This window comes from Populus trichocarpa, chromosome 2, assembly GCF_000002775.5.
Source record: "Populus trichocarpa isolate Nisqually-1 chromosome 2, P.trichocarpa_v4.1, whole genome shotgun sequence".
Lineage (NCBI taxonomy): Eukaryota > Viridiplantae > Streptophyta > Magnoliopsida > Malpighiales > Salicaceae > Populus > Populus trichocarpa.
This window is the reverse complement of record NC_037286.2, coordinates 7,328,767-7,356,188: the sequence shown is the minus strand read 5'-3', so window position 1 is coordinate 7,356,188 and position 27,422 is coordinate 7,328,767. Positions and strand designations below refer to the sequence as shown.

General features: G+C 31.0%; 1 protein-coding gene across 2 annotated transcripts; it reads left to right on the top strand.

Annotated features, from left to right (window-relative positions):
* The first annotated feature begins 1,523 nt into the window (after positions 1–1,523).
* Positions 1,524–3,082, top strand: LOC7461793 (homeobox-leucine zipper protein ATHB-6). Of its 2 annotated transcripts, none has more exons than XM_024594843.2 (3): positions 1,524–1,925; positions 2,100–2,490; positions 2,587–3,082. In XM_024594843.2, exons 2-3 carry the CDS (start codon positions 2,167–2,169, stop codon positions 2,947–2,949), a joined length of 687 nt encoding a protein of 228 aa, XP_024450611.1. In that variant the 5' UTR covers positions 1,524–1,925; positions 2,100–2,166; the 3' UTR covers positions 2,950–3,082. The 2 variants fall into 2 exon arrangements, with proteins under 2 accessions (XP_024450611.1, XP_002302314.1); XM_002302278.4 differs by having other exon boundaries at positions 1,526–1,925; positions 2,117–2,490.
* Positions 3,083–27,422: the final 24,340 nt, after the last annotated feature.

Sequence of the window (27,422 nt, the reverse complement as noted above, 5' to 3'; positions counted from 1 at the left end):
AGAAATCGGTTAACTAAAACGAATGACAAAATAAACACTTATTCTAGAGGTACAATGTCATTTGCATCATATCGAGTTAATATAATATGATTTTTTGTTTTGTTTAAGATAATGAATTTAAACTTTTTATAATTATCTTTTCTATTTTTCATTAATGTTGATAGCAAGTGGTAAAGAACTTTCATGGAGTGATATCTTTTTAGCGTTGCATCAGAGTGTTAAGTAATCTGGTACCTTCATAGACAACAAGTATAAAAAAAGTAGAACTAATGGTATTTTTATTTATTTTTTTATATAATTTAAATAATATTTAACATTAAATGAATTTATTATCCCATGTAATTTTTTATAAGAAATTTATAGAAATAAAATGATTTCAAAGTATAGAACTCATTAGAAAAATCATCCTTCATTATTTGATGGAGCAACTTGGTGTGCAACTTTAGAGGAGTTGTAAAAGGGTAATGTATATGGTGCATCCAGTATGTCAAAGTCTATAGTTAGTACAAGTTCTTCATCACATTTCTACTTGGTGAAGTCATCATATCCTATTTCATATGAGGAGATAAAAAAAATATAGACGATCATATTTCCAAGCTAAAACGGGAGATGACTTCCGTAAAATAATATCTTAGAAACAACTTTGAATACCATGGTGGGACATCAAATATGGGCTAGGGTATGTCGCACCCATGGCTCCATTGAATCCACCACATGTTGCCTCACCGATACTGCCACATATGGCTCCACAAATAATAACTCTCACGCGTCTCCACCAGTATATCAACATAGATCTTAACCACCATATCAAATTTCACCTTATGTCGATTCATAATATCCTAGTTTGTTTCCATTACAAGCATCATAATTGTATCTTTTTATTGTATCGTGATTTATTTGCACTAATATAAGTTTAACTTAATTTTAAATTGTATTTTGGATTTTAAATTTTAAAGTAGTTTTAAATATTAATGCATGTTGTTTACATGTTCTAATGCTATCAAAATATCCATGAATAATTAATAAAAAAAATTAATAAATCAATAAAAAAAGTACAAAATTCATATAACCAGCAACCATAAATTTATATATGATGTTTTTTATTGGTGATTTCATTGTTAATTTTTTTTAGCAATGGATCTTAGTTTTATATGCAACAGATTAGATTCTTGCTAGTAGTTCTATTTTTTTTTTTTTTTGACAGTGAGAGATCTGCCGTGTTTACTTTTTAAGTGTTTATCTTTCTTTTTCTCATAATAATTACTGAAAAACACCGAAAACAAAATTATTGGCACATGGCTTGGAGATTTTTGCGTAATGATGTGTTAATTAAGAAGTGAAGTCAAGGGGACAGACGTGGTAAAGACGACTAAACCTATTTTAGAGGCCATATTAGCTGCAAATTTATTTATATGATTACATAAATAATACTACTACTTTATCGTATAATTTGCAGCAATTACAGGGATGTGACAGCACTAGAAAAACACAAATAAAGATTAGAAAAAAAAAAACATGATTTCGAGTCAATTTCAAATCACATTCACATGTCACAGATAAACTGTATATAACAAGTGTGAGAGGTGAAGCAGGTTCACTGCCTCTTGGAGTTGCATCTCCTTTTCTTTAACATGATTAGACAATGATTAGCTAGAGATATGCTTTTGATTGCTATTCTTCTTTCCACAGTTCTGTCTACTTGATCAAAAGCTTCTATTTTCTTCGGTTAGGCTACAGAGTTCTCCTTTGCATCTTATCCCTTTAATTGAGAGCTTGGAGATTGAGCAAAACTAGAGAGATTCGAGGAGGGGCGCCCCTTCACCGTAAGCTAATTACCTGCTCTGTCTCTTTCTTGCTTTCAGCTATGAAGCGGTTCAATTCCTCAGATCCCCTGGCTGCTTTCATCTCCATTTCTTCTTCAAAAGGTAAACAAAACTCCACGTTAAGTCAATTTACCTGTTTTATTCACGCTTGCCCACATGTTCAAGTTTGTTTTTAATGGTTTTCGCTCTATGGGCTACCAAATGATGCCTTGGTTCTGTACAACTTTTGAGTTTTTTTTTCTCTGTCCTGTTAATATCACTAACATCTGCTATTAGTGACCTCGCTAATTCAGAAGAGAGGACTCAAAAGACCAATCAAGGCTACAGTAGAGATTTTCAATCAATGCTGGATAGTCTTGAAGAAGAAGACTACTCTGAAGCAGCCAGCCATGTAGGTGAGAAGAAACGAAGGTTGAACTTGCATCAAGTTAAGGCCCTGGAGAAGAATTTTGAGGTAGAAAACAAGCTTGAGCCAGAGAGAAAGCTGAAATTAGCTGGAGAATTAGGCCTGCAGCCACGACAAGTAGCTATTTGGTTCCAAAACCGTCGTGCCCGTTGGAAGACCAAGCAATTGGAGAGAGATTATGGCACTCTTAAGGCCAATTATGAAGCTTTAAAACTTGATTACTGTAATCTTGAACAGAAGAATGAAGTCTTGGCACAAAAGGTATTGCCTCTAGATTTGCTAATAGGCTGAGTTGGTTGGTTTTTATTCGCTGGATAATTTAGTTATTAGTTACGTTCTTTGTTGCTTGAAATTCAGGTAAAAGAATTGAAAGCAAAGTTGAGTGAAGAAAACGTTGATAGCAGTCACTCTGTTAAAGAAGAGCACCGCGTTTCAGAGTCAGACAACAACGCCTCAGTGCACAGTAAGAACCGTGATTTCAGTGAAAAAAACAATTCAAGTGCGATCACCAAAGACCACAGCAATATTTCCTCTTCGCATGAACTGATGAACTTGTTTCAGCTGTCTGATTCAAGAGTTATTTTGGGGAATATATATCAAGTATATCAACCCCATCTTATGAAACCGGAAGAGCAGAGCTTGTTTAGCACTGAGGAATCTTGTAATTTCTTTTCAGTTGATCAAGCCCCCACTCTTCATTGCTATTTTCCTGAGCACTAAAGTTGGTGTAGTTTTAAAAAGGTTCAAGTCTGCCTTCGCAAATTCTCGTTGTTTTTTAGGACTTCACTTTATGTTCTCTTCCACTGGATTTGGTGTGAATAACCATATCACAGCAACCAATGCTATTGAAGTTGCCAGGTCTTCATCTGTCAGAAATCAGCCAAAGCAATTTAAATCGCTAATAAGTAAACTCTTGATTTAGCTGTTGCATACTGCATGCCCCCACACAATAATTGGGTGCAGAAGATCTGGCATCAACCATTCTTGTGTCATTCGCTCTCTCTTGCATTTACTATCTTTTTTTATTACGAGAGTGACTAGCGGGTCAGCTGGGAAACTTTTTATCTAGACATGATTTCTGTCGTTGCTGTATGCTCTGAAAATTGAAGTCCTCTCCTCTTATTTAGTTACGAGGTGTGGTAATTTTTAAAAGTATTTTTTTATATATTTATCAACATTCCTGTTGATATATATATATCAACATTTTAAAATCATCAAAAAATACTAGAAAAATATTGATGTAATATTTTTTTTAAATAAAATATATTTTTAAAATATACATAAAAATAAAAGACACTACCCTTTCAAAAACACCCAATTTCAATCAACCAAATTATCCTATCTGTAGGGTATTAAAGATTTTGATTATTTATAAGCAACTTTTGTGGCTGAAAACTCAAGTTACATGTTGCATAAAAGATCCAGAAAATAAAAGTAAAAGCACATAGTGAATTGGATTATTTTTTTTAAATTAGTACAATAATTTAAAAATTTTAATAAAATAACATTATTTAATTTTTTTTTGAGAAAATAACACATTTTTATTTTATTATTAAATCTCGTATAAAATAATTGTTATGGTTAAAAAAAAGCAATAATTAAACATGACGACATGTCAGGAAAAATAATTTCAAAGTAACTGAGTCTTCATCATCGAGTGTATACCTTGAAAAAACAAAATAAGTCGGTTGTAGGTAGGTGATTGAAGAGAGAAGCTGTAGAAGGTTGTGATGATAAAATTTGGAGGGCAGCCATATGTACAAGCCAGGAAAACGTGATTCACATAATTATAAAAAACCAACAATTCACTGTCTCTTTCTCTCATCTGATTCACAAGCACAACCCCCCCCCCCCCCCCCCCCCCCCTCCCCCTCTCTCTTGTCTGTTTGCCTGGTTTGCTTTTTTTTTTTTTTTTTTAATTTAGATGTTCGGGCCAACTTGCGCGTACCTTAACTAATCTCACAGTCCCTGAAGTTAACGAACATGTAAGTCCTTAGTGGTCTCGAGGTTTGTGAGATTCAAACTATAATCTCTAGAAAACAAATCTAAAATCTAAACAATTAAACTATATTTTTAAATTTCTAGTTTGCTTATTTGAAATTACATGTTGTATACAAAGAAGAGAAGAAAAACATATCAATTTAATTGATTTCACCGTTGATAAGCATGACATTAATGATTTATTATAATTTAGAAACACAATATCAATGATATATTGTATCTCTGAATATAATATTTAAAAATATACTATATTATCGAAACTTTTTATTTTTATATTAATTCACCATTTTTTTTTAATTTCTGTGCTAATTATTGGGGGTTCCGAATGATCACTTATCAAACCCTCTGGTTAGTAAAAAGTAGATCCTGACCCTTAGATTAGCTAATTATTACTCTATACTCAGTGCCAAGATTGTGCCAAGAGCTCATCTAGGGGTACCAATCCCCAGGGCCCAGAAGACGTATAGCTTTGCCACAAAATTTGTAGACTACACCCGCATTCTTGAAAGGAGCTTGCCAGTAATCAAGATTCTCAAAAGCCATAGCTTAATTATTACGTATCCGTCCTCTCGTTATTTAACCAGAACTTATCTCTCATTGTTTTGGGTGGTTGCATAATGGATAGTGATTGATTTTTTACATATTTTTATTTAGAAATATATTAAAATAAAATTATTTTTAACACCAGCACATAAAATAATCTAAAAATACTAAAAAAATATTAATTTAAAACAAAAAAAATAAAATAAAAATTATTTTTTTTCAAAAACACTTTAAAACGCAAAAATAAACGAGGTCTAAGCAACAAAATACACACTAGTTATGCGGCCCGTGTTTCGACACGAGTTATATATTTTTATTTTTTTATAAAAAAATCTAAGTTTAAATAAAAAAATTTATGCATACAAATAATTAAATAAATCAAGAATTATGTGTCCGAATAAATAAATAAAAAATCATTAACGATATCTAAAAATAAAACTTGAAAATCGAGAGACATGTGTAGATCAAGATATTTACCTGGTTGTATTTGCTAAATTTATTTATTAAAATAAGTTTTTTTTCTCTAAGCAAACAATAATAGAAATAAAGACACAAATTAAATTGATCGAATAAAATAAAAGAAGAAAAAATCCATGTAAGATTGCACATATTAGAAATATTATCTTGAAATAATTTTTTTTATTTTAAAAAATAAAGTTCATAAATATAAAATGTTAAAAAGAATATAGATGAATTAGAAAAACTCTTCAAATTTAAATATATAATTAAGAAAATAATTTTCATTTAAAAAGGACTCTCAAAACAAAATAAAAAGAGAAGAGTACTAATTTAAATATAAATTGAAAAATCTTTAGAGAAAAAACCATAAAAAAGAATAATTAATTTTTTTTAAAAAAAAAAAGGAGCAAAGGCCAGCCGACGGGGCCTTTAATTTTGAAAAAAAAAAAATATCATTTGATTTGCCTAGATTTCAGCCATTGTGATGGCTGGAAAATCAAGGCTTAAGCCTTTTTTTTTTAAAAAAAAAAACATGTTTTTCAACCTGTTTATTTTATAAAAAACATTGTAAGAACTATGATAAACTTACTTGTAGCATCAAAAAACCAAAATCAACCTGAGTTCAAAAATCAACTCGAGCTCGGACATGTTTTTTCAAGAACTTTAAAGGCACAAAAATACCTAATATGAACTTCACTTATCAAATTGAACAATTTGGAACAAATATAAGTAATTTTGGTGGCCTAAATCGGTGTTAACAACACTTTTCTCTCTCTATTGCTGAAATTTGGGAATCTCTCTCTCTCTCTTCTCAAATATGGACTAAAAAATAACAAAAATGATTTTTTGTACCAAAATTGAATTAGAAAAAATATTGAGGTGCTGCAATTATATAATTTTCATGATTTTTAAAGTTTAAAGACCAAAGTACATCTTTTATGAAAATTGTGGCATGCCACCCATGTTTGGTGCTTTTTTCATTTCTATTCATTTTCTTTTAATCTCATCTTTTCATAATAAATCAAAATCAATTGGTATTTAATTAGAACTAAATTGTTAAAAAAATATTCTAGAATAAAATTGAAAAAATATAAAATTTTATATAGTCTATCCAAAATAGTATCTAAGAGGATAAACAATGTAGTTTTGAACATTAAAAAAAAAACTCACTCGTTTCAAAGTTATATATATATATAATCCTTTCTATAATCAAATAAAATATTTTAGAATAGTGGTGATGGTGGTGGCGGTTTAAAATATTTTTTGTTTAGAAATACATCAAAATAAAAATTTTTATTTTTTTAAAATTATTTTTGATATCTACACATTAAAACGATCTCAAAATATAATTTTTTTTATTTTAAATAAAAATAAATTCAAAATTTTTAAGAATATAATCACCGCGTTTACAAATTCATACATTAATGTCTGTCGCCTCTAATTTCTGATCAGCTGACTAGCATTCTCTTCTAGTGAAAGAACAACCCTAACCTATCGAAGTAGATTTTTTCCATTGACAGTGATGCTTGAACTAAAAGCATATATTATGGCAAATATGTTCTCGATAGACGTTGATGATTAAGCAAATAGAAAATTGATTAATAACAGGTTTTTGGTAAACAATCAATCAATCTTTTCCATGAAACGAGGATATTTTTTAAAATATTTTTTATTTAGAAATATATTAAAATAATATTTATTTTATTTTTTTAAAATTATTTTTAAAATAGTATATCAAAATAACTTAAAAATACTAAAAATAAATTAATTTAAAATAATAATAATATATTTAAAAAACAAAGATGGTAGCCGATTGACAAGTTGTTAAACAAGTGGGCCGGAGAGGACATGAGTCCCTTTCCATTTTTCTTTGAAATTTCGAGTAGGAAAGAGACTGACTAAAAAGCTGCTGTGATTCCAAGCTCCTTCAAGTCACTTTCATGCCAGAAACCGGGACCCACAACGTCACCCATGTTTGACTGTTAGTGCCCTAATGGAATCTTGATGCTAGATTGCCATGACGTTAGGGCGGGAATCCCTAGAAAATACACCAACTCCTACACCCTCCATTCCCTGCACGACTCGAGTGAGGCGCGTCGTACAAGACTCACGAGCCCGTTTTCCTTGCAATATTGGTGCCTTTCATACAGCCCAAATTAAGGTGCCGATTCCTTATACTACAAGAGTGTGATTAGATGGAGAGTCATGTTCTGATTATTTTTTTAAATGTTTTTAATTTTGAAATGTATTAAAATAATATATATTTTTTTATTTTTAAAAAATTATTTTTAATATTAGTACATTAAAATAATTTAAAAATATTAAAAAAAATATTAATTTGAAAAAATTTAAAAAAAAAACGTTTTTAAATCATAAAAACAGACAGGATTTATATATAACTGGTCTGTTGCCTTCTGTCAGCTCAATATGTTCATATGAGCTGCAGACTAATACATTTACCGAATTGAAATTATCTCAAATTATTAAAATCATAACAAACCATAATATTTGAATTTAAACTATTGATTTAAAAATTAATTGTTTTTTTAGAAGGGGATGTAACCTAAAATTACAGCTAGCAAATTAAGAAGAAAACCTATAATTCACTTAGAGGTATATTCAACATTTATTGATTTGATGTAATTTATATTAATATGTGTTAATTTAATTTAAAAAATGTTAGGGTTTAGAGTTAGAGATTTTTAAATTAAATTAAGAATTTGAGTTGATAATTATGTTATTTTATAAAATAATTATTGATTTTGAGTTGATGTTGATTGTAAATTAATGTTGGAGTTAAGAGTTTATTTAGGTTAAATTATTTAGTTGATCGCGTTAGAGTTCCAGCTTCTGTTACTGTCCAGAAGGTTGGGAGATAGATTTTTTTGGCGCCCTATTAAAGAGGTATGGTTTCGGTTAATACTGATGGGTCTTGCAAGAGTAATCCTGGAATAGCTGCTCGTGGTGGGCCTCATTCGTGACAACAGAGGACGATGAATGCATGGGCTTTGAGCCCATTTTGGTATTTGTTCATCATTACGTGAAGAGGGCTTGGGCAGCTTATCATGGATGGCCTAATGTTAGCATGGAATTTGGGTTCAAGGAGATTAAAATTGGAAGCGGATACCCAAATGGGCACAAAGCCCATGAATCATCGTCCACCGTTGTCACGAATGAGGCCCACCAGCAGCAGCTATTCCAGGATTACTCTAGCAAGACCCATCAGTATTAACCGAACCATCTCGACGGCGCCAAAAAATCTATCTCCCAACCTTCTGGACAGTAACAGAAGCTGGAACTCTAGCCTGCAAAATCTCATGAACAGAAAGCCTCGACAGAGCTTTTCAATAGTCTCACAAATTCCTTTGGGAAGAGAAACTGTTCGCATTGTGTACGTTGGCAAAGAAGTGAGGACTGATTGACACGGCGTAATTCTCTCAGCTAGGTATAGTTCATCTGCCTTCCACCCAGACAATCTCTGCCGAACTTTCTCGATAATATGCTTGTAGGTATTCTTACATACCTTTTATGAATGATAGGAACGCCAAACTATCTGCCAAGGTCCCGAGTACAGGTATAGCCACAAACCCTCAACATCTCATTAGCACTATGATTAGAAATATTTTGAAAGAAAGAAAAAACCTTGGTTTTGGCAGCATTAACCCGCTGACCAGATGAGGCACACAAAAGACCATGAAAAGCTGGATGAGCCGAATTTGCTAAAGCGTAGCCTTCACAAAAAACAACATTTCATCTGCAAAACAAGGATGAGAAATTTTTGGACAAGAACGTCTCATTCTAAAAGGCAACCATTTCTTGGTGTCAACCGCGCAATTGATGAGCCGAGAAAGCCTTTTCAGGCATAAAACAAAAATATATGAAGACACAGGATCCCCTGCTGGAGCCCCTGGAAGGATGAAACTCGTAGTACTACCATTAAAAGGAACTTTAATTGTAGCAGTTTTAATGCAAGAAATCACTATTGGTTTAACATGTATGCTTCCAATCCTCGATTGAATACGTGATATTATTATATTCATATAAATATATATTTATTATTAATAAAAACTTAATTTATTTTTATTATTTATATAATATTAGATTAATTAATTTAATATTTAATTTATAAATCTAGAATAATAATAAAATTCTTGAGACAAAAATATTTTGTAAAAAAAATTATAAAACTGTTATAATTATAAGATTACTATTGTATTAAAGCATTGTTTCTAAAATGTTCATGGTCAATGCTCTCTTAAATACTTGATATTTATTAGAGTCATAGAGACTAATACTTATTATGTTTTTTCTTTTATGAAAGGAAACAACAGTTTTTATAAGATGAGGTATAAGAAATGTCTAGAACAAACATGTAGGTGCTCTCAAGACATATATATTGAACTGACCTGCATGATAATTTCACACGGAAATATCATATATATCTATGAAAAGACTCACATAACGATTGTGTAAGTGATACTTAAACTTGAAATACTTAATCATCTTTTATATAAAATATTATACATTGGAGCTCATTGTTAGGCGAATGAATAATTTTATTTTATTATTTTTATTGTATGTATAATATTCAGAACACCAACAAGCTCAATTACCTCAGTGTGGAAATCTGCGTCATGCAGCTCATTCTCAATGAAAGCCCTGAGACACCATAATATTATCTGTAATGTGTCTGCCCTGGACAAAGCTGCATGCTCTCATTGGGACTAACTAGAAGAGGCATAGTATGCTTAATTGTATTCATCAGAATTTTTGTAACTAACTTATACCTGACTTCGCAAGGCCAGTAAGCCTAAAAATTGAGAAACAACATCCAACTTTTGAACCTTAGGCCCGAAAGTTGGGAAAGTATCATCGGCAACAGAAAATACCCTGCACAAACTGATACACACCATCGCCCTCAGTATGCCATTGAGATTGAAAAAAGTGATCCTGAAACCCATCCAGACCAGGAGCTTTATGAGCACCCATATCAAAAGGAGCTGACTTAATTTCTTTTCTATCCACATCCTTAAGAAGAACAGTTTTCTCTGAATCATGCAAAAGAGGAAAAAGGCCTCTGATAGGGAACAAGTCTCTATTGAAATTCTCTTCTGCAAATAGATCAGTGAAGAAGGAAACCACCAGAGAACGCAAATTAGTTGGATCCCATATCCAAGAACCTTGATCATCCAGAAGTGCTTCAATTTTATTTCGCCACCTTCTGATCACCGTGGAAGCATGATTTTTTTTAGTTTACCAAAAGAAATCCAGTTGATCCGAGACTTCTGATACCAACGCAATTCCTCCTGCCTCAAGATTCTCTTTATTCCTCTTGAAGCTTCTCCTAAAATCGCAATAAATATCTATTCTAATTTGTCATCAGTGCGTTTTGAATCCCCCCAATACGAGCTAGAACCTTCTCTTCCTTTGAAAGAAATTATCAAAAACCTGGTGATTCCACAGACGTAAGACTTTTTCTGCCAAGGCTGAAGCATATGAGGAAGAAAGGTACTCTTATCCCAATTAGACTTCAAAACATCTTCTAAACCTGCATGAGTAGTCCACGCCAATTAATTATCATTAACAAAAACACGAAATGGTGTCCCAATTTATTGTGGGCGGTACTGTATACCTACCTACTCACATGCTACTGTGGACTTCACAAGTTTGGCCCTTTCATTTTGACTCCTTTTCATTTTGATTCCTTGAGGGATGGCAAAGTTTTAGCCATGTTTTTTGTGCTCTTTTTGTTTCTTTCATTGTCATTTCTTTTTTTTGTTTGAAGAAAAAAACAGAGCAAAAGACGACATCAATAAAAGTTACGAGCTCATTGTCATTTTTTTATGTGAAGAAGAAAACAAAGAAGGAGAGGAGATCAGGGGAAGCTATGGACATTGGTTTCTTCATTGACAAATATCAGGGAAGTTTTAACCCCTAAAAATAAGTGAACTTCACTTTTTAATTTGACCTCAAAGGTGTCAATTAACCATGTTCTTTAAACAAACTTCCAAAGGTTTCATAGCAATGAAAAACGTGGAAAGTGGAAACTTTGATGATCCAACTTTGTTGTCAAATCACGATTCAATTATTTGTATGATATCTTGATATTTTCAAGGTTTTGCCCTCTCTATGAAGCAAAAGATGAGGGGCAGAGCATTGCATGATACAATGTCTTTGTAAGCAGAAGGGTCTGTATTCATTGTGATAGCTCTATGGTTGGCATTTACACCAGGAAAAAACGAGGTCGTATGCCATAATAATGCATACCCCATGGTAAGATTTTGATTGCTCAAGTTAGTGATTGAAGTATTTTTTGGAGATAAGGTTCTGCGTATATTGCTGACTGGAATTACTTTTTTTTTCACTTTCAGCTCAAACCGGCGGAGGTTAGAACAACTAAAGCATCTAAACCTGCTAAGTAGAGCGAAAGTAAACATCTGATCTGTTACAATGTTGTTTAGCTGCCAATTTGCTGGTCTCAACTCTAGCTGGGTGTAAAATTATGGTGCCATTGTCAGAAGCACTTGAAAGGGGCGTAAACTAGTTGTCGATCCGGTGTTTTTTCTCATTCATGTTGAACCAATGATTTCTAACTTAGTCAAGTCTATTGCTTGAAATCCTGTCATGCATGGTAGCAGTAATGTATTTTTGTTTGAACCCTTAGAGATCCAGTGTCGAGATATTCATACTAGAATGAGCAAGCAATTACGAAACAAATAACCTTAAGACAAATAATGATAGTTAAACGAGCAACTTTCCAGGCATCCGAATCGATCCCCAGCTTTGGCCACAAAACCAGACCCCCAAACATGCTGAACTACAAAAACAAAGGATACGGGTATTGAGTGATGGAAAAGTTCACTAAATTCATCACTTGCAGACCAAAAAAATTCATTTTCTTTACAGCGGTTCTAGGTGGTCATCTACAACAAGAATCATAATTATATTGTTCTTGCCGAACATGTGCCTCTTGACGCAGGGACGGTGTTTGGTTACAGAAAGAGACCACAGCGTTTAACCTAGACACAAGCACATCCAATAAAGCAGGAGTATCTCGGTTGCCATTTGCCAAGATAAGAAATTTCAATTAGTTCGGTAAATATGGCCCATAAGCATAAATCCTGCATTACAGATGGGGCACCATTGTAAGTATTGTTGCTCCACTGTCAAGTATCAGGCTTTCCTCGTGATCTGCTAATAAATCCAAGTCGAAAATGGGCAGACAAAAGAGTGGTTGTTTCCACCCAACTTAGGACATGGTTTTGAGTTTTCTTTCATCGACATTAAATCTTACTCGACCAGCCCTTTCTTTTAAATCTTTTATTTTTGGTGCTATTTTCGCTTTTCTAGCAGCAAGGAAGTGTCCAAGAGGAGCGAGACTCGGGAGCCGCATGCATCTCCATTATAAGGAGTGGGAAAAACAAAACTTTAAATGCCATGCTATGTTTGGGAGTGTTCTCAACATGGGATATATATATTTCTTTTATTGGTTAAAAGCTGACTTCCATGGACTCCCTCCCTCTCAACCAGCTGTTTGATTCATCATTAACCACTGTTTGGGGATTATTAAATGTAAAAAACAAAGAAGGAAAAAGGAACAGCAGCTGACATGGGAAATGAAAATCCTCGTTTTTGTAGACTATGCACATAGATGCTTCTCTCCATTCTTTTAAGAAGCGGGGTTTGGATCAACGGACTCTTGCTTAACTAAAATGAACTTTTCATTTGAGATTATTTTTCCTTTTTTCTGTAATGTGAGATTAACCATGAACTGCAGCTACTCAATATGATACTTATCTCGTCCCAAAAATGAAAGAGCAAGTCCAAACCTAAATATATGTTTTACCAACAATCTAGTATTTCAAACCAGTTAGTTTATGAATAATATATTAAAATTTTTAAAAAAACTAATATGTGGCAGGGTTTCTATATCGTAGCCCTAGAGTATTGCACATTAGATTGAAATAATGTAACAACCAATTTTCTCTTCGCACACAAAATCATTTGATTGTCTGTAGGGGTAAAATAGACACTGATTGAGAGATGCTTATGCTTTTTAGACAGCAGATCCAGCATCTAATGGAGGCCAAATGGTTTGATGTCGACAATTCTTTTTTTTTTTAACTAACACGGGCTCTCATTTTTTTATCAACTTATTTTTTTTTTCAAACTCATTACTCAACTTTGATATTTTTTTAAAATTAGTTTCATGTTTTTTTTTTTTAATAGAGTTATTTCAATCTCATGACATAACATGTGGGTTTGGTGAGTTAACTCAAGTAGACTCGCCCGACCCTTTTTTTCCCTTTTAGATACTATTTTTTTTTTAGAATCCTTTTGTGTTATTGATTTTTTTTTATTCTAGCCCAGGGCACAAGTTTTATAGACTTACAAGGGTTGGCATAATTTTTTTTTTGAATTTTTTTCCTCATCTCATAATTAGACATTTTTTTTTTAAATTGAGTTTCATGATTTTCTCCATTTTTCTTCCTGTTGGGTTATCCTGATCTCATAACCTGACCAGTAGGTTAGCGGGTTGACCCGAACATGTTTAGGTCTTTTTTAGGCTTATAATTGCTATTTTTCTTTATCCTTTTGTATGTTAAATATATATTTTTTAATTTCATCATTCAACATTTAGTTTGTTGAGAATTGAGTTTCAAGATTTTTTAAATTTGTTGCTTTTAGTCAAATAACTTAGATCACAGGCTTAATAAATAAACACGAGTTAACATTGTTTTTTTGTTTTGTTTTTATTATTTGACATTATTTTTTATTATTTAAAACATGCTTGCATCGGATTTAATATTATTTTTTTAAAAAATAATTATCCGACCTCCAGCACAAGCCGAGTCACATAGCTTATGTGTGTCAATATATATATATATATATATATATATATATATATATATAGAGAGAGAGAGAGAGAGAGAGAGAGAGAGAGAGACCATTCTTGTTCTTTTATGTTGACACGGCAAGCGTGAGATTGGCGTGCTCTTGTGGCAAAATCTTATTGGTTGAATAAATCCCTCGTGCAAAGGATTTGCTTTAACAGATCCTTCCTCGTTGGTGTAGTTAGTAAGGCGCGCCGTTTCGACTCATTTTTATCTAATTCTTATTTCTATTTTTTTTTTAAATGTAAAAGGTAATTAATTAATAAAAAGAGCAAAAGGTGGACTAGCAATGCAAACTTGTGTTAATTTCCACGCCGCCACTACAGAAATTCTCTTTTTCCAACCCGCAACTCTTCTTCCTCCATCCAACACATCACAGCCACCGACTTAGTAGACCCCACAAATCTTCCTCCCCATCACAGCCGTACAATTAAGTCCTCACAGCCAGGTTGTCAACTTCTCTCACAAACTGTCAAAAAAGCAATTTTAAATAGGGAAATTCCAAAGAAACCTCCTGCCATGAACTATCGTGGAAACAAACACTCCATTACCTTCTATAAGTATACCAAGGCGGTCACTTAGTCGTCCCAAAACCAAAAAAAAAAAATAATGGCTAGCTTGTGGAGATCAAAGGAAGTAATGGGTCGATCCAAGCCCGACGGTAAGTGCAAGAAACACCCGAAACACAAGCAATCCCCAGGTGTTTGCTCGGTTTGTTTAAGTGAAAAGCTTTCTCAACTTTCAACCAGCGCTTCTAATTCACGTAGTAGCTCCACTAATACAATGGATTGCTCCTCCTCTTCTTCATTGTCATCCTATTATTCTTCCTCTTCTTCATGTTCTTATTCATCACCAATGCATCGTTTTCAATACCCTCCTCAAGGGAAAGGGTATTCTTTGCCCTCGCTCTTCAATGGCAAGAGTAATTTCCTCACCAAGAGTAGATCATTGGCTCTGGTTTCAATAATAGGGAATAAAGATTGTCATGAGATCAAGAAGAAAGGTGGGTTGTGGTCCAAGTTGCTGCGTCGTCCGAAAGATAAGAAGGTTGAGGAAGGATTGGTACACTCGAGGACCATGAGGGAAAGGATTGTCATCACTAGCTAGGGTTGATTGGTATCTTGTTTCTTGATTATCAATTCTTTTTCCTTGTATTTTTTTTTTTTTTTTGTTCTCTTCTGTTAGATTGGATCGATTAGCCAGCTAGGTGTTATTACTGTACAACAAAATTAAAATAAATGAATGAAAGGAGAGAATAAGTGAAGAAAGATGGGAACGCAAGTTTTTCATGTACATTCATAATTAATTCATATATTGATCATCTGTTGATAATAGTTTTACGTGAAGAACTATTTGTTTATAGTTGGATCTTGGGTATATACTGCTGCTGTCTTTGATATATATTCCGAGGGGAGTTCAGTTTTGTTTGCGTTAATGATAAGACAAATTCCATCTTTGAGAGCGAAGAAACATGCTGGCATTTGCAGTCAATTTGGGGCTAAAGTAATCCTGACCATGTCCAAGAAATTTCTTGAGGTCACAAGTTTTGAAACTTCAACGAGTCTACTTTTGATTTTGTTTGTAGACTATCCTATTAATTGTTGGAAAAGCATGTCTATCGAACAAGTAAACGTGGGGCACGGGTTCTAGGCAGCTTCCTGTGGGATTATAAGCTCAAGACTGTTAAAGCTGACAAATCAATTATCGACAACTGGCAAAATCCCTAAAAGCAAATTCATGGCAATCTCCCTTGTTATTTCAAAGTTCAAATTGGATTCAACCAGAAAGGAAGAGACGTAATTGAGATTCTACTAGAAAATTATATTTTACTGTGTCGTTATACCATTCCTGAATACTTAATATACATGTCAAATATGTTGTGAATTCACTAGTTTACTGTTGCCCAACGGATCAAATTTTTTAAAGTAAAAAAAATTTCCATGTTGCAAGGAGTTTTTTTTATATTATTATTAAATTCAATTCAACAAGTTAATTTAAAATCTCTCAATCCAATTTTTTATATAGCTTGGGTTTTAAATTAAATAAGAATTATTTTAACATGATCTAATTGACTTGATGGGTTAATTAAAATACAACATGGATATCCAGTAAAATTGTGGTTTGACTTTAAAAAAATTCAAGATAATATTTTTTTTAATAGTAAAACAGTGACATACTCGAGTTTCATGATTTAAATTATCAAACTCGCGACCTAGGTCATGGACTCCTCTAGGTTTAATAACTATGTTTTTTTAAACTATTTTTTTTTTATCTCTGTATGACCTAGTCAACTTGGCGGGTCTAACAATTATCTTGGATGACTGATAAAAATATAGATTGGCTTTAAAAAAAAGCTCAACATGATATATATATTTTTTAATATTGAAACGATGGCATATTAGATCAATTCATGTTTCACAACTTAATCCATCAAACTCATAACCCAGGTCATAGACTCCATTGAGTGTAATAACTATGTTTTTTAAACTATTTTTTACTTAATTATATGATAACAAAACGCTCATTAAATAAAGCACCAACCAAATATTAGGATGTTTGTTTGAGACTGTGATAACATGATAGAAATTAAATTGAAACAAGCTATCTAGATGATTGGTAAAAACATGTATTGACTTTACATTTTTTGTTAAGATGATATTCTTTTTTAATGTTAAGATGATGGCATATTAGATCGACCAGGGTTTTGTGGCTTAATTTGTCAAACTCACAACCATGATCATGGATTCTACTAGGTTTAATAACTTTGGTTTTTTAAAACTATTTTTTACTTAATTTTATGATTAAAAAAAAATAAACATGTACAAAATCAAGCACAAAGCAAATAACATGATGTTTGTTTGAAGTTGCGATAACCTTATAAAAAACAAATTAAAATAAATTATAAAGGCCAATTCAAAGCTACTCAATTGTTAAATAATAAAATAAAAAAAAACAAAAGTAGAAAGAATTAAAGGAAAGAAAAAAAAGGTGCATGATTTCCGTCAATTCTTTTATTGTAATTGGTAACCACACGTGGGACTGCGCTACATTACATGTCCACATTTTTTTCCATAAAAAAATGATGTCTAGGTGCCACAATTAAAAAAAAAAACAACTTGGATTATAGCCCCGACTGGATTTAATAATTTTGTTTTCTTTTAATTAGATGATAAGAAAATAAACAATGATAGTAAATGGACAAAAAATTAAAAAAAAAACTCATGATAACATGGAAAAAAACATTTAGAAGTATGAAACTAGATAAAATTGGGACATGAAAAATTAGCCCGAGTCAACTCAAAGTAGCACGATAAACATGTAAATTGGATAATAAGGGGGGAGTCAACCCGAGTTAATCTGTAAAACATATAGTTCAGGTTATGAAATTAGAATAACATAATAGAAAAGAATTGAATAAACCACAAAGCCAATTATTTATTTTTTTAAAAAAATAATTTTGAACAATGAATTCAGAAAAAAAAAAAAACAAAAAAGGATATTTACCCTCGATTACTTTTTAGACTTGTGACCTAGGTCACTAGACCTAACAAATGAAATGTTAATTGAAGAAATCGGGAAAATAATCAATTACATAAACGGACTTAAAATAAAAAAAAATAGCAATTAAAATAATCGAAGTAAAAATCAATATAAAAAATAAATTAGAGGTAACTATAAATTTTTTTATTGAAGGGTTAAATTGAGAAGAAAAAATAATTTTAACAAAAGAAAAAAAAAATTTAAGAGAATGAGGACCAAATTGAAAAAAATAGTATATCATAAACTTAGATTAAATGATGAAATTGAAGACCAATAAAATTTTTACAAAAAAATCAAAAAAAAATTTATAAATTAAATGAATAAGGATCGAACTGAAATTAAAATGGCCTGTATGTTGCATGTGCTAGCAACTTTTTCAATTTAATTAATATTTAATCTCTATTATAACACTAAAATGCCCTTGATGAACCTGATAATCACAAAAAAAAAAAAAAAAGATGAAGTGAGAAAACCAAAAGGCTCTGAATGTGTGATTTAGTTTTTTTTAAAAAAATTAAAGATAAACTTGTTATTTTATTGTATTTTAAAAAAATAAAAATATAAAAATACTACTCTTAGCTAGTTCTAAAAATTCTGATAATTAGGTCATTTTATTATGTCACTTTCAACCTAGTTAATTATTTAATAACTAAAATGACAAAAAAAGACTGAAATGCCCCTAACACCATTTTATTTTATTTTTTTGTGAATCAGGGTAATATTTCTCTAATCCCTAGATCCTTTTTTCGCAGTTTCAACCTGTATAAGAATTCCTATCTAGTAAACATCTAAGATCTTAACTACTACTAAGAATTCCCAACTAGGAGACAAAACACTTGCTTTGAATGAAGATCGGACAAATATATTAGTCTAATAATAGTCTTAGCAAATTCTATAAGATGAAGCTTATGCAGTAGCTGATCAGGAATCATATACACTGTATCAGTATGGTTACACTTAATTCTAGAGATGTAGATTTTATTCTGTTCTGCTTGTATTCCAACATTAAATTAACATCAGTTTTATATCCATTATCAATTTATCATGAAGTTGGTAGTGGAATGTTTTGAAATATAATTGTTTAGAGATCGATATCCTCTCGCGTTCCTCCTACCTACTTCTCGTTGATCATTGCCTCAAATTCAATTATGAACTGCCATAATCCTCCATACCATACCTGGATTTGGAAGGAATTAATAGAAACAAAGGCAATTATTGGTGTTCCATTCCACGTCACTGGGCCACATAAACACACCAGGGCCAGCCATTTGGTAAAGCTTTCTGTACGTGTTTGAAAGAAGAAACAAACGGGCTGCAAATGGCCATTATGAACCAAAGCCTAATCAAGCTTAAGAAAATCTTAAGCTAAATGAGCTGGGCTCTTTCTATTCTTCCGTTCTTGATGTGAGCGAATGTTGATTGAATCCATCATCCATGGTCCCATCGGCAATTCTTTGCATCACATACCCCTCTTAGGACTTCAAGGTGTCTCGTTCCCTTTTAAGCCAAGCTCTAATAAAGCCATGCTTGAGTGGGTTCCCCCCCTCCTGGATAGCACTAAGAAGCTAAAAAAATGAGCTATGCAGTTCACCTACTGATGGCGAGCTTGAGATAGCTTCTCATGCTTCTATGTTAGCGAGGGCTCGTTGCAGGGAGATGGTTAAGAGTTGGGAGTTGATAGAAGTTTTTGCTGTCATCTTTTCACGTTGAGTAATTTTCTAGATTTCATTTATTTTTCTTATTTTCAATTTAGATGAATTATATCACTTGTGAATGTTTAAGCTGATGTAAGAGATTATGTAATTCAATAGCTTGAAAAGCAATGAAACAACACTGGCCCATTATAAAAAATCTGAAACTATCCTTGAAAAATAAAAAATAACCTTTTATTTAATTAAAACCCAAAATAAATCTTAAGAAGTGAGGCCCAGTAAAAAGCCCAACTGAAATAAAAAAAGGAAAAATAACTCAACAAATTGCTCTGGTCCCGGATCCGATGGTCGCTTGTAATCAGCTATACGAAGTCATGCAACTTTCAATCCCAGGCACGGATAGCCACTATTAAAAATTGTACTAGATATGCTCACCTTTCTCTGAAAACGAAATTAGCCCACCTCCATTTTTATTCCAAAAACAATAAAGCTCCACTGACTGAGTTGTAACAAATAATGTGGTTTTCGTTGGCTTGTTTATTTGAGTGCATCAAGTTAGGTGAGTTAAGGACATCCTTTAAAACCTCCCACTTATATTTGATCCCACAAGTAGGATGGCCAAGGTGATTCATAGGTTGTATTTGATGTTTACTAGGTCAAGATAATTTGTGACTAATACCTATAAAAAAAAAATTTAGAAGGTGGAGACTCTTCGATGCTTAAATATGTATATTTTTAGAGAGAGAAAATACAATGATATTCTAAAGAAATATGTTTTGAAAATATATATATAATAAACAATGAAGATTGTGAACCTTCCTTTGAAGGGTTCATAGTGTATTTATAATTCATGAATCTTATTCTTTTATGGAGAGGAGTGGCTGAAATTGTATTCTATTTAAAATAATACTTATTAGATCAATATAAAATAATGAGGGACTCACGTAGGGTTCCAATAAATTCTCTAACAAGTATTGAACTTAAACTCATTAGAGATGAAAAATGGGTATAGGTGTGTTGCCTGGACCCAAGCATGTTGGGATGCACACCCAACATTAAGGGTGCTAGGAATGTCACGTCCACGCTAAGCGTGCACGTAATTGGAGTCCAAGTCTGAGCTCTATAGAGAGTTGGGCTACAGTTACCATGACCGAACCCACTCTCCTTGAGCCCCCTACTGTACTTTAGGCTTGGGATACCAAGCCCAAGCTCAATGGGTGTTCTTGTTAGGCATATTTTGAGGGAATTTTTTGGGTTATTTTTTTTTAGGGGAGGTTTGGGTCTATTTGATTTGGATCTATTATAAAAATATTTAATAAGCCAATTAAATCGATTAAAATTAAGAAATAAAATCATATTTTAGTTGTATTTAATTTAGTTAATTCCTCTAACTCATTAAACACTGAGTTAAAAAATTCCCCACTTGTATTTGTTTTCACCGCTTCCAAATTCCAATGACTCGCAACTTGACTAATTAGCTTTGATGGATGTAAAAATATTTAATGAGTTAGATAATCCTCGAGATTTTCTTTTATAGATGAGGGCCAGTTTTTATTCATGTTAGTTGTTTTTAAAGTGTTTTTTATATATATTGAAATAGTATTTTTTTATTTATTTAAATTTTTTTTTAATATCAACACATCAAAACAATCTTAAAAACACAATAAAAAATATTAAAAATATTACTTTTTAAAAAAATATTTTTAAAATATAAAAATAAATATGCTCATGTATCACGAAGGCTGTAATATATGAAATTTATTTCTAAGAAGAAAAGTAGAAAAAAACATAGAAGCTGTAAAAATTAGAAAACTCTATGGCCGGGTATTTCTTACCTCGTTGTTAGGCTTAGGCATTTCAGATCGATCAAATTATTATGCAGGTGAACGACACAAAACTGCTGGGCTCCACGCATTATCTTGTTCGAGAAAAATCGAATTCATCCTATGCCCATGCCTTCACTTTTTGGCAATAAAGATGCCCATTGCCCCCATGTCTTGGAGAAGATGGGCAATTTCAATCAAATGGAGGATGCTTAAAAACAAAGCACTATTATATAGTGCATGACCAAACACCTCACCGACAATTAATTAATAGGCTAAACAGAAGAAACACTGCCACAGCTATTTTTAGGGCAATTTCAATCAGTTAGGCAATTTCAATCAGTTAGGCTACGGGTCGGATAAAAAAAAATTAAATGTTAAAAATATATGTAAATTATAAAAAACTATTTAATATTATTATTAAATTTGATTCAATAGGTCAACCCTCATGTCCCGAATTTTCATCTAGCATTGGTTTAAAACCATCACGCATGGGATTTGTTTTGACATGACCTCGTTGATTTGCTTTAACATGATCTCGTTGACTTGGTGAATCCAAAAATAACTCGGATGGTTGGTAAAAAGCGTGATTTCACTTTTTAAAAAGCTTTAAGATGATGTTTTTTTAAATTTTAATATTGAAATTATGGCATATCAGATCAACTCGGATTTTGTGACTTAATCTACTAGACCCACGAAATGACTATGGCCTCTATTGGGTTTAACAATATTTTTTAGAAAAAACTATTTTTTACTTAACAATATGACAATAAAAATAGATACTTGTAAAATTAAGCATTAAATATTAAGATATTTGTTTGAAACTGTGATAACTCTATAAAAAATAATTTGGAATAGATTATGTAAATCAATTCAAAATCAATCAAATATTGATTGATGAGATTGAAAAGAAAAATGAAAGAAAAAAAATTGAAAGATAGATTTAAAAAAGAAAAGAAAAAAGAAGAGCTCGACCAAATGAATCAACTTTAAAATCTCCTAATTTAACTCCTTGTCCAACCTCGAGATTTAAAATTAACTCGTGTAGAGTAGCCATGACATGACTCGATTGATTTGACATGTTCAAAAGCAATCCAAACAACCGGTATGATAATAAAAATAAGTATTTATAAAACAAAACACCAACTAAATATTAAAAAAATTATTTAAAACTGCAACAACTTCACATAAAATAAATAAAAATTGATTATAAAAATCAATTCAAAATCAACTTAATATCCAAAAATAAAATTGGGAAGGAAAAAAAATGGGCATTCCTTCACTGATTATATAAACAGTGAATTAGCTGAGCCCCAATTTTATTTTCAGTGAAGTAGGTAAGATATAGTATAATGACAGCGACAGTGAGGATATGATGATGCCGTGAGTGTTACTGTAGCTGTCTCTCAACTTCGACTTATCGTGGCCACTAGGGGAGTAAAGTGCGGACTTAAATTTCCAAGTCTTATTGATCTTCAATTAGCAAGTTGAATACAAATGCAAACAAAAATTTAATCTATTGGCTTCGTTGACGCTTTAAAATCAACATTCATAACGGCAACTCCACCAGGGAAATAAATTATAAGACAAAGACTCTCGTATAGTCCACCCAATATTGAGAGTGTTGTTCTTTTGTAGTTGATGGAAGCGATACGATTGCGATTTCCATAGAAAATTAGGAGTCCATTACATATATAGCTTCTTTATGTTGCCTGTGGAGCTTAGAAATACTAACGGAGTACACGATGGACCTTTTCTTTTTTATATCATGGATATACTATCGACGAGAGTCCTTCTTCTTTTTTTTCATTAAATATATTTTTTTTATTATTAATTATTAATTTTATTCTTCAATTCAAGTTTATAAATTTTTTTTTTGGTTTAGCCCTCATTCTTTTTTTTAAGTTATTTTTCTTTTCAATTTAACCCTCTAATTAAAAATTTGTAACTGCCCTCTAATTTATTTTTTATTTAAATTTTTATTCTTATTTTTTTAATTATTATTTTTTATTTTAGATCTTCTTGTGTAATTTATTTTTTTATTCAATTTTATCTTTCAACATTTGATTTATTAGGGATAGGCTTTCATGATTTTTTCATGTATATTGCTTTTAGTCTAATGACTCAGGTCTAATGAAGTGTTACTGCAGGTTGATCTTTTTTTTTTCTTCTAATTTTATCATTTGTCATTAGTTTTTTGAAAATAAAAATTAAAAAAAATCATCGCTTAACATTGGTTTTTTTTATACTTTTATTTTTCTGCCTTTTATTTTATTCAGTTAATTTTATGCATGTGTCAATTTTTTCTACATTAATCTCTTGGTTTTTCTAGTTTTAATTTTAGTTATTGTTAATGATTTTTTATTTATTTATTTATATAAATACTTCTTAATTTATTAAATTAGACTGCATGCAGAATCTTTTCAATTTGCATTTAGGATTTGTATTTAGAAAGTGACTGGTTATTTATTTCTGCGGATGATGTTTTATTTACATTTAAAAAAACATGTACATTTAATTATTTTTTTGTGAAAACAATATCCAAACCGCGATGTAAGTGAGTGACAAATAGCTAGTTAAGTATCAAAATTCGTGCATATTGTATACTGTAGAGAAGTGCCTTGATTGGCCTCTATCATGTGTAAGCTTGATTGATTGTCCTGCACATGCTGACCATAATTCATCTTGATATATCTCCAAGGATAAAGGTCTATCTCTTGGTTCTGCTTGCAATCCGCATTTGACTCGTTCTTCTCTTACTGACGAATAGATCATTACTAACTCGCGATATACTATGGGTTAGGTTAAATATTTCCTAACACGAGAAAAATATTGAAGCGACCCTAACATTCTAAAACAATCATGAAAAAATAAAAGACTCGAGTAATTAACTTGATTAAATAAACTTAGTTTATTTAATATTATAATTAAAAAATAAATTAAAATTAACAAAAAAAATAAATATTTGCAAGTATTATAGAAAGATATCCTTCAATATCCTTAAAAAGTCTTCATCACCTTATTCGATAACAAAATAAAAATTAAGTATGAATAAATAATTTCATAAAAAGTAAAAATAAAAAATCAAAGCTCAATCTCCAACAATCATAAAAAGTAAAAAATCAAAGCTCAATCTTCAACAAATCAAACGTTGAATGATAAAATTAAAAAAGAATCAATTTAAAAAAGATAAAAAAAAACAATCTTAGCCCACATGAGTCAGCCAACTAAATTTGTGACTTGATCATGAGATTAAGATAATCTTGTAAAAAGAAAATTAAATAAAATTATAAAGCTCAATTCTCAAATTAATTCAGTGTTGAAAAGGAGAAACTAGAAAAAAAAAATTATATTCATGGATCAACTCGAGTTAACCCGCTAAACCGATGTCCTGAGACTTAAGATCAAGAGAACTCCATAGAAAAAATTGTGAAAAAAAATATAAAGTCTAATCTTCAAATGTTGAATGCTATAATTAAAAAAAATTAATTTTAAAAAATAAATTAAATTTTCAATCAACTAAATATTAAAAAATAAAATGATATAAAACAAGACAAATAATTATAAAATAATAATGATTAAATTTGATATAAAAAAATAAAAGTACAAATCACCCTGTGAATTCACAATCAAGTTTTTAAATACTACATTTTACAACTTTGATCCAAGCAGATTCTCTAAAAGATAAAAATACCCATGCGACTGCATTCTTTATATTACATGACAACAAACACACAACTCATGAAAAATTAAAGCCATCCGTAACAGAGCATTAGATTAAAGTAATAATCTCAATTATTTTATTCTTAACTGAGAATTGCATGGTACGTCTTCTTAGAATTTCACCTTCAGTAAAATAAAATAAAATAAAATAAAATAAATGGTGTTTACTTACTTTCCTGAAGTAAGTTGCATGGAAGGGCAACAGAAACGTACAATAATTAAAGAAAACTTTTGAGAATAAAGAGTGCTTCTACTTTGTCCATAATGGCGGGGAGGATTATCCCTTCTGCCAAAAAACACAAAAGAAGAAAAAGGAAGGCTGTACTTGTAATTTTAAGCTAAATGACACAACAAACTCTTGTGAGGGTGTTGTTATTGGTTAACGGAGCGAGAGGAGGAAATTGTCTTTTTATGTAACTTTTGATTAATTCTCTCTCTCGCTACTTATTTTCATATCGATTTGACTCTTTACTGTCTTCACCAATGACGTTACACGTACTAAACCTCATTGTGTCCGGTTTCTAGCTGTCACGTGCGAGCAGTCATTTTCAGCCACTGGACTTCCAAGAATGCCATCATGGGAGCCGTCCAGTACGTGCCAAAACACGTGTATTCACATGCCCACTTGCACAAGTTCTATATTGCTGCTATTAGCGTTCTAGTAAACCGTGTTAAGTTCTTTATACAAGTTCCGGGGATATTTTTAGAATAATATTTTTTATTTGAAATTACTGTAAGAAATCAGAAAGATCCCCCTCTAATTTATTTTTATTTATTTTTTATTCAAATAAACACATTAAAAGTATTAAAAAAAAACATTAGAACAAGTAAAATTATAATAGGTTTAAATTCAATTTCAAAGATTCCACACAATCTATAAGAGGTTAATTGTTGACTATTTAAATCTCAAATTGATTGTTTAGTAGGTTAAGTAAATTATAAATAAAATCTTGAAAATAAATTGGCATTAGTAAATCAGTTGTTTTAATAACTAAAAAAATTGAGAAGAAAATCTATGATAAAGAGTTCATTGAAAAATAAATAAATATCGAGAATACAAAAGGTAAAATAATTTTTTTATCTGATACATCAACATCATTAAAATGTTATAAGATAATTTTGTTTAGAAAATATAGGGATGAGATATGAGTTGTTTATATGATATATCATTAATTTTAGAAGATTTAAAAAGACACATATTAAAAAAAAAGGAAGACTTGAGGAACCAATTTGAAGTTTTCCACTCCTAAATGAAAAAAAAACACTTCGTTTGTTATGTGGATATTTGGTCACTGATCTTTTATTTTTTTTAATAATAATTTTTTATTATTAAATCAATGTTAAAATATTATATGACATGTCGAATAAGGACATGCAAATCAAAACAGATATAAACTCAGCTAACATAACTTGTAATAATTAAATTTTAAAGAAATAAAGCTAAACTATTAGACTAACAGAAACTTCAAAGACCTATAAAAAAAAAACCCGGGCTGATCAACGAGCCGTGATTTTTTGAGTTAGAATTATTTTTTAATATTAAAGTGGTTGAACATTTAATTTTTTAATATTTTTTATTTTATCTTTCAGTGTGGTTTGCGGGTGTGTTAATGTAACACAGGTTGCCTCAGTTTATGGATTTAGTGGGTTTTTTTTAATTAAACTTGACTTTTTTATAGCCTATTTTTTTTTTATATTGTTGAAAAATAGTTTTGGAGAAAAACTATGTTATTAAACTTTATGAAGTAACAAAAATTAAAGGATGTGAGGGGAATCACTGTTCATAAAACATCTATTGCACTATGGATTCCAATAGCAATCCACAGTGTTTTACTTTTTTATTTTAAAAAATTTTGTTATGATTTTTTTTCAAATCTATTTTTATCGATTTCATCTTTTAAAATTGAAATTGTTAAGAATTTAGCTTTGTAATTTGTTTTTTTCTTTTATATGAGGTTAACGTGGTTTACGGGTTTGCCAAAGTGACCCCGGTTGCCCCGTTTACGAGTTTGATGGACCGTTTTTTTTTTAATTGAAATTTAAATTTTTTTATAGTCTATTTTTTTCTCATATAGTTTAAAAAAATAGTTTTAGAGAAAACTTATGTTATTAAACTTTATAAAGTAATAAAAATTAAAGGATGTGAGGAAATTATTGTTCACCCATATACATTGTATTGTAAATGATTAATCCATAATGTTTTGCTTTTTTTCTTTATGTTTTTGAATTTTTTTCATGATTTTTTTTTCAAATTTATTTTTGTCAATTTCATCTTTAATACTGGATGGTTGAGAATTTGAATTCATAATTTGTTTTTTTATTTTACATTTCTATAAGGTTAACATAGTTTGCAGATTTATTAGGGTAACCCGGGTTGCTCTGGTTTACGAATTTGGTGGGATTTTTTTTAGTCGAACTTGACTTTTTTATTGTCTATTTTTTTCTCATGTAGTTAAAAAAATAGTTTCAAAAAAAGTTATGTTATTAAACTTTATAAAGTCCAGAAACCTATTCACAGGTTTGGCTGGTTTACTTGGTTTTCGGGTCTGACAAGTTTA

What these genes read in the sequence shown, in the direction of transcription:
- LOC7461793 (XM_002302278.4), top strand. Translation starts at nt 1,865, where the DNA reads ATGAAGCGGTTCAATTCCTCAGATCCCCTGGCTGCTTTCATCTCCATT. An exon ending in CTCCATTTCTTCTTCAAAAG is followed by an intron (nt 1,926 to 2,116) that starts GTAAACAAAACT and finishes TCGCTAATTCAG; the next exon opens with AAGAGAGGACTCAAAAGACC. An exon ending in ATGAAGTCTTGGCACAAAAG is followed by an intron (nt 2,491 to 2,586) that starts GTATTGCCTCTA and finishes CTTGAAATTCAG; the next exon opens with GTAAAAGAATTGAAAGCAAA.